This window comes from Emydura macquarii, unplaced genomic scaffold, assembly GCF_026122565.2.
Source record: "Emydura macquarii macquarii isolate MOO-44397 ecotype Brisbane River unplaced genomic scaffold, CSIRO-AGI_Emac_v2 contig_1386, whole genome shotgun sequence".
NCBI classification, from domain to species: Eukaryota; Metazoa; Chordata; order Testudines; family Chelidae; genus Emydura; species Emydura macquarii.
The window spans coordinates 609,870-626,139 of record NW_027131523.1 but is presented as its reverse complement, the minus strand read 5'-3'; the positions used below and the strand labels follow the sequence as shown (position 1 = coordinate 626,139).

Sequence of the window (16,270 nt, the reverse complement as noted above, 5' to 3'; positions counted from 1 at the left end):
GGGGGGGAAGAGATGGAAGGTTGTCCATGGGGATGGAAGAATGGATGGGGATGGATGGACACAGATGGACCTGATCCAGTTTAACAGCATCAACAAGAAACAGAAATCTGCGCTAGTTTTACAGATCTCCTTTCAGCCGTCCTGATATTGTCCATCCCCAATTATCTGATTGGCCCCCTGTTATTAGCTGACCCACTGTGGCTCCAGAGTCCCCAAATACAGTTAGGGCTTGCAATGACGCACTCCTGCCAAGCAGCGGCCATTATAGGAGATTTGGGAAGTGACCTCCATTCACTCTTTGCCATTATTCTATTTCCCTCTAGATTTGGCCCAATGTCCACATGCCAGAGGCCAGAAAGCAACATGGATTTGGGGGGCTTGGGCCAACAGCTGTCTTTCTTTCAGCTGAGCATGGCGCACAGGGACAAGGAGGTGAGGTACTACAATGCCAACTCTGCAATGGTCGCTGCAAGATGGCCACGTGGTGGCAGCCGACCTCCCCAAAGGTATCACTTCTGAGGAGGACACCAGCCAAGCCAAGAGGCTAAGTGAAGAGCTAGTAGATGGCTACGAAGGAGGGAGCCTGCCATTAGACATGGACACAGATGATCCTGACCAATCCAATTTCCAGGAGCTCAAGCAATTGAACAATCAGATGGGACAGTACTTTGGGCCCGATTTTTACTGAGGACTCATGCTAAACCACGACCGTTAACAATCGACATAGTTCATCCCTCCCTTCTTTTTCTCCTTCACCCTTTCCACCTCTTCATAGTTTTCCACTTAAATTGGTAGCTTTTCCAGCCAAATATCCTGATGGTGACAGATTTCCAGTCATTTTGCAGCAAACCAACCTCAACTATTTGGTTGAAATTAAACATATAGCAGATTGATATTACCTCCCAGGCAATGGCCTCTCGGTTCATGCAGTGATTGTGGATTTATTTCTTCAGGGGGCTTGAATCCTGTTTCATACAGCAATCTATATAAAATCCTGGGCTGCTGTAATTAATCTGCACACCGTCCTACTGTATCTAGCTCTGTTTGGGGCCTATATTGACATTTTTCTTACTGTCAGTGGCAGCTCTGCTATAATGTGGTGTGTGTGCATGAAATCAGATTGTGTGTGTACGCGTCAGAGAGAGGGAACGTATGTGGGTTTTGTGAGAAAGAGAGAGATCGGTCACCTGCTACTCCTACCATCTTGTAGAAGATCTATAGTCAAGGCTGCATTTCAGGAGTTCTAGTTTTGTCACGTGTGCAGTTGTGGTTGGATTCATTGTGCTGTCATTTCTGCCTGCCACCTGCTCAGATCCACCAAGGGTGTGTGAGGACGAGAGGAGCAGAATGACACACAAAGCGGAAGTGCTGATGCTCATTAGAGATTCCATGGCACTTTTTGCAAGAGTAACTCTAGGCTGCTGGTGCAATTTCAGCTGTGGAAAATTCCATTTGGCCTATTGTAAATTCTCCCATCGCTATTGCACCAAAAATGTGTGTGTTAATTTCCACTTCCTGTCCTAAACCTCTGCATACTCCAATGATTATCATCCTCAGAGTTTAGATTGCAGGGCCTTTTGCCCTGAGGCACTGGCTCACATTAGGCCCCTAAGTGACCCATCTCTCTGATCGCTGGATGTGGTTCTCAGCCCAGATCTGAGGACTGAGTTGCTCATATCACAAAAACTTTTGGTGCTGTTAATCTGCCATCTGGCCATGTTTGAAATCCTCCCTCCCCCACACACACTTGAAAGAGGTCTCTGCAGAGTGTTAAATATATTAGTGAAGGGACAGCTCTTGTTCATGCCTGTCTTATCTGTGCAAGTATGTCAGGTGTGAAGGTCTTCAATGGTTACAGATCTCCATGCCCGTTACACACCTTGGCATCCTATGCTCTCCGTTCTTCCAGAGCTAGATTGAGGTCATACAGATCCCCCCCATGTAGACAAGGTGGGTCCCACAACCCTGAAAAAAACACCCCATTTTACAGCCTGTTTCCATTGAGGTGTGCCCGTGGAAAGTGGGGAAGCAGGTGTGGATTGCATGGCCTCCTGGGGCCCAAAGCTGCCCACTTTCAGTATTTTCTATGTCATACTACATATGGTATTTTTGGTGTGTGTGGGGGGAGAATTAATTTTACAGGGGAAAGCATTATGGGGTAGATGGGCTGCCATGTGGTCAGGGATCATTTTGGCATGATGACCCCCTGTACCTTGCTCTTTATAGCCCATCATATGGGATGTTTATATGAATCAGCTTTTGTTTTCTTGTGCTAGTGGGGGGGGGGCCTTTCATTTATGGGGGGCTGCCCCTGGAGTCAAAGGTTATGATGCCAGAGCAACCTCTTGTTGTGCACCGTTTGGGCCAAAGTACAGCAGGTCGACTTCATTTATGTGAGTGAAATGAATCCCCTTCAGTTTGGGGGGAGCCATTCATTTGGGGGTGTCCATGGGTCATAGGTCACAGTGGCACATCAGCTCCTTGCCCTTCATGGTCCATTTATTTAATGTGGATTAGAGGAATGAATTAGCCTTATTTTGGGGGAGACCTGAATTTAGAGGGAGGCCATTCAGGGGGTGTGAAGGGGTCATTTTGTTGCTGTGATCTCTGACTTTGCCCTGAATTGCTGTTGTGATTTCAGATCCTGCGGGTAGCTCTCCCAACCCTTCAAAGGAGAATGCCCCCCCCCAAAAAAAATGGTTGAAATAAGCATCTTTAAGAGGTAGTGTGGCCTAGTGAATAGAGCCTCAGGCCATCTGGGTTGTTTGACCTCGGGCAAGTAATTTGGCAGCTCCGTGCCTCAGTTTCCCCATCTATACGGGGGGGGGGGTCATGACACTGCTCACTGGTCACGTGCTTTGAGAGCCACAGGTGAAAAGCACCAGAGCTGGGCCAGAGCTCAAACCCCTTCTGGGGTCCCTTTCTCATGGGGCTGCCTGTGTGGGCCCGGTGGCCCCACAGCCGCGCTCCCCGTGCTGCCTGTAATAAAGCCTTTGTTTCCCCTATGTGTGTGGGGGGTGGAGTCACTTTTTGGGGCGTCTCTCTCAGTGGGGGTGCCTTCCCCCTGTGGGGGGCAGCCTCTCTCCCCTCTATTTAATGTGTGCGGGGCTGATTAGCCTGGTTTATTTGGGGGGCACCCCCCATCCTCTCACTCCCTTGCCCCCCAAGCAGAGGCCGCCAGTGACGCTGACCCGCCCCTCCCCCAACGCGCCGAAGGGGCTCGCGCCGCGACCGTTGCTCCCGGCGCCAACCGCCGCCCCAGCCCCAGGTTTGAGTTTTCCCGCTTTTTTTTTTTTTTTCTTTTGAGGGCGGGAGGGGGCAACGCTCTGAGGGCGGCTCGCTCCGGCCGCTGCCGCCAACGCCGCGCGCGCCTCCCCCTCCCCCGCTGCGAGAGGGAGCGGGCGGGCAGCCTGCGCGCGCCACCCTCAGCCCCCTCAGGGAGATGGCTGCCCTGGTTTAAAGAGGGGGAGGGGCGGATGATGAAGAGGTACCCCCCCAAATCACTCTCCCAAGTAATGGGGGGGCAAATGTTGGGGTAACTTTAAATCCCCCCCCTCAAATAAACCCCCAAGGAGCCTTCTGTGCCAACAGCAGCCTTGGTCCCAGCTCCCCTCCCTCAGTGAGCCCTTGAGCCCTGCTAGGGATATGATGACCCCCCCCCCCCCCAGATCCCCGTCTTGGCCCCCCCCAGTCATGTCAACCCCAGAGAACCCCACAGACCAGCTGCCCCCCCCATAATCCACCCAACCCCAAACACTCCCCTAAAACAAACCAGTCAACTAGAAATCCCCCCCCCCCCCCCCCAGAACAGGCCGGCCCCCAGAAATCACCCCCAAGGCCTAACTCTTCTGCAGCACCTTTCAGCAGTAGGGGTCTCTTTACAAAAGAGCTTGCTGTTAGCCCCCCCCCTCCCCCCCCCCCCGGTGGGGAAACTGAGGCACGAGGCAAGGTGGGGGCTTGCTCAAGGTCACCCAGCAGACCCGTGGCCAAGTCAGAATAAAACCCATTCATGCTAAATGGATATGCTAAATACACTCCCATGGAGGCCAGACACCCCTGATAACTCTCCCCCCAAGTCACCTGGCCCAGTAGTTCCTCATGTGCCCTTTCACCCCATTTTTACAGACTTGTGGGGGCTGCCCTGAGATCAGGGCCCTGGTACAGTTGTCTCCCCGTCCCCGCCTTTCGGCACTGCCACCAAATAGCACGCCCCCCCCCCCAATAGGCTGTCTACTCTAAATCCACCCCCCAGGTAGGGAGGGCAGCCCCACAGATAACCCCACAATAAGTTTTAAAAGGGTGTGGGGGTGTCTTCAAAGCCCTGACCCCCACATTGCCCTCCCTCCGCTCCTCTGGCTGATGCATGCCGGAGCTGATTAGACAAGACAGTTTCCATTCTGAGCGTGGGGGGTTCCCCTGAGACCTCTTCCAAGAGCGAACGCAGCTTGGGGCTAAGTTCTGATGGCACTGGGGCCAAACTAGCTCCTAGATACCCCCAGGGTAATCTGTGGGTCTGGCTTTACTGGTGTAAATACGGCAATACAGCTAAACCAGTGGCTACCCCTGTATAGCTAGCCCGTCAGTCTAGGGAGTCCCTAGCCACCCGCTCTAGCCTCTCTTCTTGTCTAATTTAATTAAATCAATCAGTCTGCTGCAGTTTAATCAGGTCTCACTTGATCCCAATGGATGCTTGCTTTGGGAAGGAGGGCTTCATGCTGTCTGTTTTATTGCAGGGCCAGCTAAGGTGACGGGAGATATGGCCTCGGGAGACATGCTTTCCCCACAGGGGGATGCTTCCCCCTGGATCTTGGGTGAAGTCAGTTGCTGTGGAGAAACAGGTCAGACGGTGACCACGGAGACCATAGCTCACAACCCTGCAGCAGTTGCAGAACTGCCTGTGATCCAATCATCAGAGGGTATGTAGCACCATTTAAGAAAATTTAAGGGGTCTGTGTATCTACTATATGGCCCCCATTACTGCAGTAGCTGAGCACCTCAACTTCTTTAATACTACCCCTATGTGCTGAGGAAGTGATGCCCAAGAGGGTGCTTATGTGCTTTGCTGAATTGGGGCCTACGTTTCTAACACACATGGTTGCAAATATAGTCTTGAAAACGTGATCCAAGTATAAACTGTAGCAGTATGGTCTGCCCGAGTCTGCAGCAATAGCTCTGAGAGATGAGATTTACCCCATTCATCCAAATGAATTGTTGGCTCTGGAACCAAAGGATGACAAATTCACCATCAACATTGTTAATTTGCCCAAGTCAAACGACAAGACGGGATTAGAACCCGGGTGTCCAGAACGCCTAGCCCAGGGCTCTGCCTGCTAGACCATGTTGCTTCCCAGTTTAGGCCCTGATTCTGCAATCAGAACAGTACAGGAGTCCCAGTGGTGCAGACTGGATTTCAGGATCAAGGCCTTTATCTGTGAGGTTAAGTGTGTGCCTGCTGTGGGGTGAAGAGGAAAGCAAGGAGCACATTTGCTATGATGTTGGAAGAGTTAATGGAAGGCACTCTGTACCTAGACTAGCACTAAAGGCTATGATTGAACTCCAGAGGAACTCTTCTGAAAAGCTTTTAAAGAACGCTGATGCTGTCTTTGTAAGGTTCATAGGGAGCAGCCTGGGTTTTATTTGAACTGAGGTAAGTCACAGAGGTCGATGAATCATCCTTCTGTCCCACACAGCTGCCTCACACCATGCCACTCAGACGAGTCTGCTTTGTTATGGAACTGACTTGGTTATTCCAGGTTGTTAGGGTAAGAGATCAAAGAGTGCTGCTACATGACAGATAGATAGGATGGGGGAGTGTATGGGGATGGAAAGATACATACATACTATGGCTACGCATATGTGGCTTTGTGAACTCAATTCTCTGACTCACGTCCTGTGACTTGATCTGTCAAGCCACATTCTGCTCTCAGTTACGTCAACATAAATCCGAAGTAACTCATTTTAAGTCCGAGGAATTAGTCCAGATGTGGGATGGTATAAGCAGAATCTGCTGATGTCCCTTGGCATAAGCATGGAATTTTTGCAGTGTGTGTTGAATCATGGCATCTTAAAAGTTAGTGCAGGGAAAGAGCCTGTATTAGATTAGTATTAGTATTAGATTCCTGGGAGACAGTTCTCTACCTTCCTGCCCCCTCAGACAGACCAGGATTGTTCCTTATAGCGTAATCACAAAGGCCATATCCAGGCAAGTTGTCCACTATCCCACAATACAGTAATGGAATCATAGGATAGTCCAGAAGGGTGAGTTTGCTTTGCGGGCAATTAGGTCTGGAACCTGACATACAGTTCTCCAGAAACATCCAGTCAATGTGCAGCAGTTCACAGTATGTTAGAAACCATTAGGAAAGGAATTGATAGTAAGACAGAAAATATCATAATACCACTATATAAATCCTTGGCATGCTCACATATCAAATGCTGTGTGCAGTCTTGGTCATCTCATCTCAAAAAAGATATATTAAAATTGGAAAAGGTGCAGAAAAAGGCAACAAAAATGAGATGGGGTATGGAACAGCTTGCATATGAGGAGACATTAAAAAGACTAGGTCTGTTCAGCTTGGAAAAGAGAAGACTAAGGGGGGTTATGATAGAGGTCTATAATATCCTGAACACTGTGGAGAAAGTGAATAGGGAAGTGTTATTTACCTCTTCACATGACACAAGAACCAGAGGTCACCCAATGAAATTAATAGGCAGCAGGTTTAAAACAAACATAAGGAAGTATTTCTTCACACAACACACAGTCAGCCTGTGGAACTTGTTGCCAGGGGATGTTGTGAAGGCCAAAACTATAACTGGGGTCAAAAAAGAATTGGATAAGTTCATAGAGGACAGGTCCATCAGTGGTTATTAGCCAAGTTGGTCAGGGACGCAACCCCATGCTCTTGGTGTTCCTAAACTTCTGACTGCCGGAAGCTGGGACTGGATGAGAGAGGATAGATCACTCACCCAATTGTCCTGTTCTGTTCATTCCCCCTGAAGTATTTGGCACTGGCCACTGTCAAAGCCACGTTACTGGGCTAGATGGACCATTGGGCTGATCCAGCATGGCCGTTCTTACGTTCTTAGCATTCTTATGTTGTAAGTGTGACATCTCTCCTCCTCTTCCTTACTAGTGTCATGGGATAGCGCTGCCGTCAGCAGCAAGAGCGGATGCTCTGAGGAGCATGTACTGACCTGCACATTTGAAGCCTGTGACCTGGAACAAACAGGTAGAAAGCTTTCTAATATATTCTGGAAATGCACAGCCCTGGCAAAGTCCCAGCCACTTTAGTGCTGCTGGGAAATGAACTGTGTGTTAGATATGAAGGCTCCTTTGAGAGTGGAATCAGTCAGTGATAGTTCAGATGGCAAATCTGATCCTCTACACCTTCCCTTCCTCAAGACCTTTGAAAAAACTGCCCCGCTGGCTAGTGTCATGTACCTGGAATCTACCACACTCCTAGGAGTTAATGAACGAGGCTTAGTTAACATTAAGCGGAGAGCAGGCTGCATGGTCAACTTTAAAGTAAGTCATTCCTGAGTTGGTGTTATGCTGCTATGAAGAAGAAGGAGCACAGATTACTGTGCAACTGTAGCAGAGATGGGCCCACCTGTTAATTAGAAGTTGCATTGACCTCAGTGGGTCACTTTGAAAACTTAGGTCCTCTGATGTGGATTTAGGCATCTGTCTAATGCCCAAATCCATACAGCTATACAGGGATACCAGCAATTCAGGCCCAGACCCTAAAGGCATTTAGGTGGGTAACTTCCACTGACTTCACTGATCTCTAAACTCCCAGGCCATCTCTGTAATCACAAGACCAACCTTCCATCTCTAGCAATGTTTGTGGTTTGCTAGGTGTGATTATCAGTGTATCTGTATTTCTGGCTGCAGGAGAGGTGTCTGTTTTCCGTATTATCGAGTACTTACAGTCTGTGACAGGGCAAAACTGTGAGGAAGGGAGACTGCAGTTGCTTTACAGAATGCTGGACCCAGAAGAGAGGGGTGTCACTGTGAATTTACCTACTTTCCATGCCATCATGAAGAAATGGATTGCAGATTGTCGGCAGGATGGGTCAGTAGATAATTTAGAAACAGCCGTGGCTTAGGTATCACAAACCCACAGCAAGAGAGGGTAAGACTGTGATTCACAGAAAGGGGAAACTGAGGCACAGAGTGGTGAAAGGCCAGATGTTCAAAGGTACTTTAAAAACAATGGAAATGAATGGGTATTAGGCACCTAAGGACTTGTGAAAATCCTGCTATGCACCGATCTGCATCTGCCAAGTGGCTTGGCCTTCCAAGGTTACACAGCAACTCAGTGGAACCCTTAGTCCTGACTCCCATTCCTTCCTGGCTCTAACTTCCTAGACAACAAAATGCCACAGAGCAGCAAATAGAACCCAGGAGTCCTGCTCTACCCTCCTAGTCTACATTCTCTCCAAGAGTTGGTGGCGAAATCCAGGAATCCTGATTCCCAGGCCCCTGCTGAGAGTTGATATACATTTCCCAGAGTTGTCCCAGGAGTCCCTTGCTTTTATCACTGCACCACACGGCTGTAAGAATCCACTCCCTGTGCCGTTCAGCTGTATATCTATGTCATATGGGCCTCTTAGTCTTTAACAACAAAAAAAAGCCTTCCAGAATCAGCTCTTGTTATTACTATTAATATTTATTAGGTCTGTTCCCTTCTAAGAGAAACAGCCAGGTGACATGTATAATATAACCCTTTCCTTGGCCTTATTATCAGAGCTTTATCTAGGAGAATCCTACACCTCACCTGTTGCGTGCATAGCTTTTCTGATTCTAGATCTTTAAAGATACCTGATCGTTTCTTACCCCGATTAATTAAGCGACTGTCCTGCCTTAATTATTGCCCGGTACAACATTCCCCACTAAACCTGAGGAACTATTTCCATCCTTGTGTTTATTAAGAAGCGGACGGTGAATGGGGAAAAGTCACCCGATACGCACAGCACACACATTGATTAATTTTGTACGGATGGCAATAAAGTGGGAATTATGACTATTAATTTATGTTTCCTCCAGGGGATTAGACATCATGAAGGAACAAGACAAGTTTGTGGATAATATGAGCCTGTGGCCATCTGGTAGGTTGTGCTGAAAGGGATAATAAAAAAAGGACAGTGTATTTAATTCTAAATATAGATGGTTCGGTAATGCAGCCTGCTGTGCTATTGATTGGCCTGACTGAGGCTTCTGTCCTTGCCCTTTCTGCTGAAGACACAGGAACCACCCAGGTTTTGAAATACGCTCATAATTAATCCTTGATAGCCCCTCTGTCACTATAGTATCTGAGTACCTCCTGAGGGTTTATAAATAGCAACATCAACAGCATTCTCTCTCTTCCTGCCTGGTCTGTAGGAGAAGGAGCTTGATTAGCTTATAGGGCAGAGGGATTGTGTCTGATTGGGTTTGTCTGCGTGTGACTAGGCGTGTAGTTCAGAGTCTTCTGGGGCCCAATTCTGGACTTCTATAAAGCAGCCAGAAAGCTAGCTTATCTAGCTACCTGGGAGTTCTTGGGGCAATCTTCAACTGGTGGGAATGAACCCAGTAGTCCAGACTCCAAGGCCCAGATCTTCAAAGGTGTTTAGGCACTTGACTCCCATTGACTTAGTCATTGAGTCAGGCACCTAAATATCTTTGAGGATCTGGTCCTAAATCCCTTTGCCTGTTTTCCCTTCCTCGGTGCTCTGACAACGTTGACACACTCAGAAACTGCAGTGGTGGGTGTGGTGTAAGAGCTTCGGTTAGACAGCGGGCTTTGTATGGGACTAGACTGAGTAGGCTTGCCACACCAGGTTTTCTCCCCAGCCTCTGGCACAGAAAAGCAGGGACCTGGCCAGAGTATCTCTGCATTCCAGTAATCCACGCCACCATAACAACCTCTAAAGGCTGCCAGCAACCACATGTAATTAAAACAATCTTTGGGCTGCTCTACCGTATGCTGAGGATTCAAATGGTGTCTGGATAGCCCCAAGATTGGGCAAACGCGGACGTAGCATTTAGCCACCTTTGCATCCCTGGTGCAGCTCAAAAGCTGTGACATCCTGCCGTGGCACATCTCCTGTGAGCCCAGGAGGGGCCAGTGGCCTTTCACAGTCTAGATGAAGACTCTTAAAGGTCAGTTATAACTTATTCTTGAGTATAATATCCCTCCTGACCGGTTAGTGGGACCAACTGAGCAGATGTTCCTGGGCTTAATTCGATATCGATCTTCAGGTGACCATTTGCTTTCCCTACTGGCAGCAGCGAGTGTCACTACCAGAAACCCATTGCAAGGCTGCGGCCCTGAAATTGCTCTCTGTCTTTCCTCATCAGGGAGGAGAAGGAGGGCTGTCTCTAGTGCTGCTCAGTTAGAAGGATATGGCGGGGATGTCAGCAGTGTAAACTCGTAAGTACTAACTTCTTATAGTCAGCCAAATCAAGAAGGCTGGGATGTAACTAACCCGCACTGTAGGATATCAGAGGCTCATACCTATGTAAGTTTCAAGAAAAGGATTAGACGCTTTACTGTATACGCACAGCAACCACAGGGCCTCTACCTAGGAGGAACATTACAAGGACCATTCACATGCTTCGGGGCATACACGGAAGTCAGGAAGGGATAACCCTGCTGGGTGTGCTGTGTTCAGTAATGAGATGCATTATTGGGGAGTCACAATCACGCCCTTCTCCCAACCATCAACTGTTAGAAACAGAATGCTGGTTTAGATGGACCAGTAGTGTGATCTGGAGTGGCAGTGATTGAGCACAGCAGGACGTGGGATGCTGGATTAGATGGACCATTGTGGAGCGGCAGGAAGGGGAATAGCGGACGGCTATATCGAATTGTACTGCCACTACCTTTCTGCACGTAATCTGGGTTCAGTCACTTTCTCTCTCAGTGTCTCTGAAATGGCTGGTGCTGAACTAGGAGGTAGACTGCTGCATCCGACCAGATGCTGCTGATCCAGGTCACCTTTCCCAGCCTGTCAGTAGTGCCATCTGACCTCCATCCAGTCAGGTGTGAAATGGGCTGGGTGTGTGTGTCTCAGTCCATTTCCTAGTGGGGCTGAGACAAAAATCCCAGCCTCAGTGACTGAATGTGCCCCCTATCAGTGCTTATCCTTTTGGGTGCGGATTGGGGGGCTGAGTAGGTGATGGTGTGGGGTGCAATGGTAGTGCAAGTGAGGAGAGATCTCTTTCCTGGCTGCCCCCTTGCCCTCATTCATTCCCTCATTCAAGGGAAGAGGCAACAGCCTTGATGAGCAGCATTGAAGATCTGGAGTATGGCAACAAAAAGCTGACTGTGCAGAATGCCAAACTGCAGAGGACCATTGAGGTGGCTGAAGAACTCAACTCCCGCCTCACTGAAGAGATCTCTGAGCTGAAGGGCAGACTGAGAAGGTGAGCGGGATGGGAGGCAGCCAGGGGCGCTGTCCTCTCTGGGTTAGCGTTGACACCACAGCACGCTAGGGGGCGGTGTGCTTCAGGGAGCTGTGTGTGACACTCAGTAGAGGCACTCTGCCCTGGCAGGCACTGCTTGCCCCAGTGTGGTGATAGGGAGCCTGTGCACTAGGCAGCGGGGTGGGGGCTGAGCAGGGAGTCTCTCCCCTGGCAATCAGTGCTCTGCTCCAGCATGGTGTTTGGAGGTGACAGTGTTAGGGTCAGATCTACAGTAGACGCCCTGATTGCTCACATTCTTTGAGACACTGAGGCAAGCTCACTACAGGATAGGGCATGTTCTGGCTACATCCCAACTTGGCTAATTCCATTCTGCCTCCCTACATTCCCCCGCCTGAGGTGTGGACCAGATACAGGGTTCACCTTGCCTTTCCGTGCCCAGCTGTTGCACAGCTTTGCTGCATGCTGATACACAGCCCCCATGTTTCATCCCAGGATGGGTGTATTTAAATGGCATGTGAAGTGCTCTTTCTGGGGTTCTTATTATTTGTTCATTATCTGACGATGCTTCAGCAATCTCACCCTTCTGGGCGCTGGATATTTTAAACTGAGTAGCCTCTGTTTGGGGAGGGGGGTGGAATTTAGGAGCTGCAGTCATGGCTCAGATTGGAAGCTCTTTGGGACAAGGACTGTCTTTTTGCTCTGTTTGTACAGTGCCTAGCACACTGGGCCTTGTTCATGACTGCGGCCTCTAGGGACTACCAAAATATAGAGAATAATAACAAGTACACCTGCCATTTACAACCATTGCAACTCCTGAGGCTTCTAAGGAAACTCAGACATCTTATTTAGTGACACTTGGCCCTCTGCTGCAGTTATCTTGGGCTACTTTAACCATTACTAATTAAGAGGCTTTGAATTACTGTCCTCTCCTAACCGACTGCTCTTCTTGGTAGCACACAACAGGGCCTGGAACAGGCTAAATCAGTGGCTAATGAACTAGAAGACCTAAAGGCTGTTGCAAAAAATCTGGAAGAGGTGAATGGTAAACTTAACTCACAAACCCGGCAGCTGGTAGGTGCTTGTTAGTTTTCATTTCAGTAACATTTCCCTGGCTGGGGGTTCAGACAAATAGCCTGACTTCACTGAGGAACCAGTATTGCCTAGTGGCTAGAGCAGTGGGGCTAAGACTCCTGGGTTCTATCACTGGCTTTGGAAGGGGATTCAGGTTAGAGCAGGGAGGGCTGGAAGCCAGGACTCCTGGGTTCGCTACCTGAAACTGCAGCTGATTTACCCTGTGACTTTGCACAAGTCATGTACTCTCTCTGCAGTTCTTTACCCACTTGCAAGGCTATGAATATGTAACCACCAAAGAAAACCTCAACTTCCTTGCCTTCTGTTTGCTGAGAGTCTGAGATAGTGACCATGTGAAACCAATGCATCCCTCTCAAACATATAAGAAGTTCATAGGTCTCAGCATCCTTCCTAATGGGACAGCCCTTTGCATTATGCACCCACCATCACACCTGGCTCCTGGTAGCAAAGAGATCCAGGCTTGAATGGTCTCTAACTCATGGGGCCTGATTCTTAGGTGGTGTAGATCAGCAGATGTGTGCTGATTTACACCAACTGATAACCTAGCAGTACTGAGGATCATCAGCAGGGGACAGCATGTGTGTGGGAGAGAAAAAACATTTCCTGGTGACAGCCCATAGTGTGCCCATTTTGTGGGATGAACAGAGGATTTCAGCCTGTCAATCTGGGGCTTTTTGCCAGCACTGAGTTCATTTACGTTTTTGTTGTCTTTGAAATGCCCATGGGTTTAAAGAAAGTTCCCATCTGCTGCAGCCACGAGTGGTTTGTTGGCCTGGCACAGCTGTCGTGAGGCACGCAGCTTTTGATGCAAATTAACCACCGGGATTTCAGGGGAATGTAAAAATAAATGTGTGTTGATGACAGATAACACTGGCAGCACAGTTACTGCAATGTATTGAACCAAGACATGCTTGAGTTCATTACTTGAGTAACGTTATAAGCAAACTCAGGGGGATACAACTTAGGTCCACATTTGTTTGTTTCTTAAACTTACAGGAGAAGGAACAGCAGTGCCTTTCTATACAAGTGGACAGTCTTCAAGAGGAGGTGAGGAGGGCTATGGAAAGTAGTAGAAGATTGGAGCTGTCTTTGTGGCATCGACCATGTCTGTACTTTAATGTCAAATCACCAAGAAACACACAGGGGGCTGCAGGAGACAGTGTGGGTGACTCAGTGGGAGAAGGTCTCTCCTCTGAGTCAGTAATGAATTGGGAAAGAGCGCAGGGGAGGTCTGGAAAGTCTGCCTTGCAGTGAAATACAATCTACTTAGCTCATCAGAGAGAAGGTTAAAAGGTGACTTGATTGTGGTCTATAAGGACCATATAGGGAGAAGATTTCTGATAGCAAAGGGCTCCTTAATGTAGCAGACAAAGGCAAAACAGAATCCAGTAGCTGGAAGCTGAAGCTTGATACACGCAGGCTGGAAACACGGTGCAAATTTTTAACAGTGAGGGTTATTAGACATTGGAACAATTTACTAAGGGGTAGGGTGGATTCTTTAGGACTTGGAGCCTTTAAATCAATATTGGATATTTTTCTGAATGAGACATTCTAACTCAACCACTAGCTATAGGGCTAGAGGCAGGAGTTTCTGGGTAAAATACTCTGTTCGGCCAGAGGTCAAGCTATATGATCCCAATAGTCCCATCTGGCTTTAACACACGGGCGGGCAAACTACAGGCTGTCCCAGCTTTTAATCAGGCCCTCCAGCTCAACCGGTGGTCAGGGCGTAGCAGCGGCCATTCCCCCTCCCAACCCTGCCTCTTCCCCCCACCCCTCTCCCACCATGTGGGCCCCGCTCCCCCCTCCTGGCCTCGCCCCTTCCCCCACCAGCCGTTCTCCCACCATGTGGGCCCAGTGGCGCCTTGACTGGCAGGGGGTTCTGTGTGGACACTCTCCAGTGTCCATGTAGACTCCAGAGCCCAGTGCAGCAGCTGGAGGGGGCGTTGTGCTGTTGGAGCTGCCATCTTTCAGAGGAGATGTAACACAGCTTCTGACCCCTTGTGGCCTGGCATTTTTTAATATGAACAGGAATTATTAACACAAGTGTCCTGATCAGGTTTCAGTGTGTCCAAAATCCAGATCCTCAAAGGTATTTAGGTTCCTAGCTTCCACTCAAATCAATGGAAGATCTGGGCCCAACTTGCATTTAAACTGCCTTAATTGATCCTGTAGTTTCAACTGGATGAGGAATTCATTTTCACTTCCTGTGCTAAGCTGCTGTGCACCCTTAAGCAGCTTGTACGTCCCAACCCATCAGAGGCTGCATTTCATTGGTAATGGGGCCACAGGAATAGCTAGAGAGCTCCCTTCTCATATCTCTTTGATATGGTTTGCTAAGTAAATACTAAGCTTGACTTGCGGCCGCTTTACAGAACAGGAAGCTGCTCACGGAGAGAGAGGGAGTGAAGCAGAAGATTGAAGAGCTGGTTGCTGAGAAGGCAGATCTGAAGGTACTAACAACTGAGGCAAACATGCTGGTCACCTAAATCAATGACTAGGCTCTAAATACCTCATCCTCAGCAGTGCTGAGAATACGCAGCTTCTGTTGGATATGAACAAGTCCTCTGAGCTGTTGAGCAGAGCAAGTTGAAAATGTTCCAATAGAAAATGCTGACATGCCAAACGCTAAACATTTTGTGAGATCGGTTCACTTTCAACAGGAAATTATCAAAGCGTTCCATTTTGACATTTCTGTTCTACATTATTTTAATATAATATAGATGAACTTTTTTGGAATATTTCATTGTGTGAAAAATTCTGAGATTTCTACTTTTCATTTTAAAATTTTGGAATTTCCTGTGGGATGGGAAATTAGTTTTTCAAACAGTGTTTTTGCTTGTATTGTCTAGTGGGTTAGAGCAGCTGAGTGGACGTTAGGACACATGGGTTCTACTCCTGACTGCCGTTGACTTGTTGTGTTACCTTGGGGGAACACGTCCCTTTCCCTGCCCCATGCCTCAGTTTACCCTGCTGAAAAATGGGGTTAATATCACAGCACAGAGGGCTGGACTTGGGGCCTTCCTGAGATAGGACTGCATTTCTATGACCCTATGCCACCCCACTTTCCCACTGGGGTTTGAAGATTTATCAATGAATGTCAAGCATTTTGAGATCTTTGATAACAGGCTAAGAGTGAAGCACTTACTTCCTTTCTCCAGGCCCAGCTCTGTGAATATGAAACTCTCATCTCCTGCAAAGACACTGCTCTTACTGAGGTGAGCAATCTGTATGTGACTGAGGAGAGCGTGTGTATGTTGTTGTTTCTAGTATTGTATTTTCCTTTCTGTTGTTTATATCTTCTTGTTTATTTCACTGGACTGGACCTCAGCAAATGTGGGTTTTATTCCCGACTTGCCCATTGGCCTGCTGAGTGATTTTGGACTAGTCACTTTGCCTCTTTGTGACTCAGTTTCCCCACCTGTACTGTGAGTGTAATGATACTAACCTCCTTTGTAAAGTGCTTTGAGATCAAGTGATGAAAAGCCCTAGAGCAAGGTCAATGATGTGTGTTATGTGCAGCCTCCTTTAAACATACAGCCAACAGAAGTTATGGGGCTTGATGCAGGTGAAGTTCTCTGGCCTGTGTCATGCAGGGATTAGATGAACACAATGGTCCCTTCTGGCCTTAAAACCAATGAAAATGCTGGCAAAAGTATACAGGTGTGTGCCTCTGGCTCATGGGCCTGGGTGTGCTGTCAGTGCTCGTGAAGACCATCGGGTGTCACTGCACCCTCACAATTAAGATCAAAGCCACTTGGCTTTTAA

The 16,270-nt window shown here is 48.3% G+C and overlaps 1 protein-coding gene across 1 annotated transcript in view; it reads left to right on the top strand.

Moving 5' to 3' along the window:
- Positions 1-445: 445 nt before the first annotated feature.
- The window catches only part of KASH5 (KASH domain containing 5), a 30,845-nt gene continuing 15,020 nt past the window's right edge, over positions 446-16,270 (top strand). The window contains exons 1-11 of the mRNA XM_067552410.1: positions 446-506; positions 4,734-4,916; positions 7,134-7,229; positions 7,895-8,075; positions 9,050-9,115; positions 10,350-10,415; positions 11,249-11,410; positions 12,364-12,481; positions 13,499-13,549; positions 14,878-14,955; positions 15,664-15,720. Coding sequence (XP_067408511.1) covers positions 446-506; positions 4,734-4,916; positions 7,134-7,229; positions 7,895-8,075; positions 9,050-9,115; positions 10,350-10,415; positions 11,249-11,410; positions 12,364-12,481; positions 13,499-13,549; positions 14,878-14,955; positions 15,664-15,720 — 1,119 coding nt within the window. The remainder of the gene's footprint in view (positions 507-4,733; positions 4,917-7,133; positions 7,230-7,894; positions 8,076-9,049; positions 9,116-10,349; positions 10,416-11,248; positions 11,411-12,363; positions 12,482-13,498; positions 13,550-14,877; positions 14,956-15,663; positions 15,721-16,270) is intronic.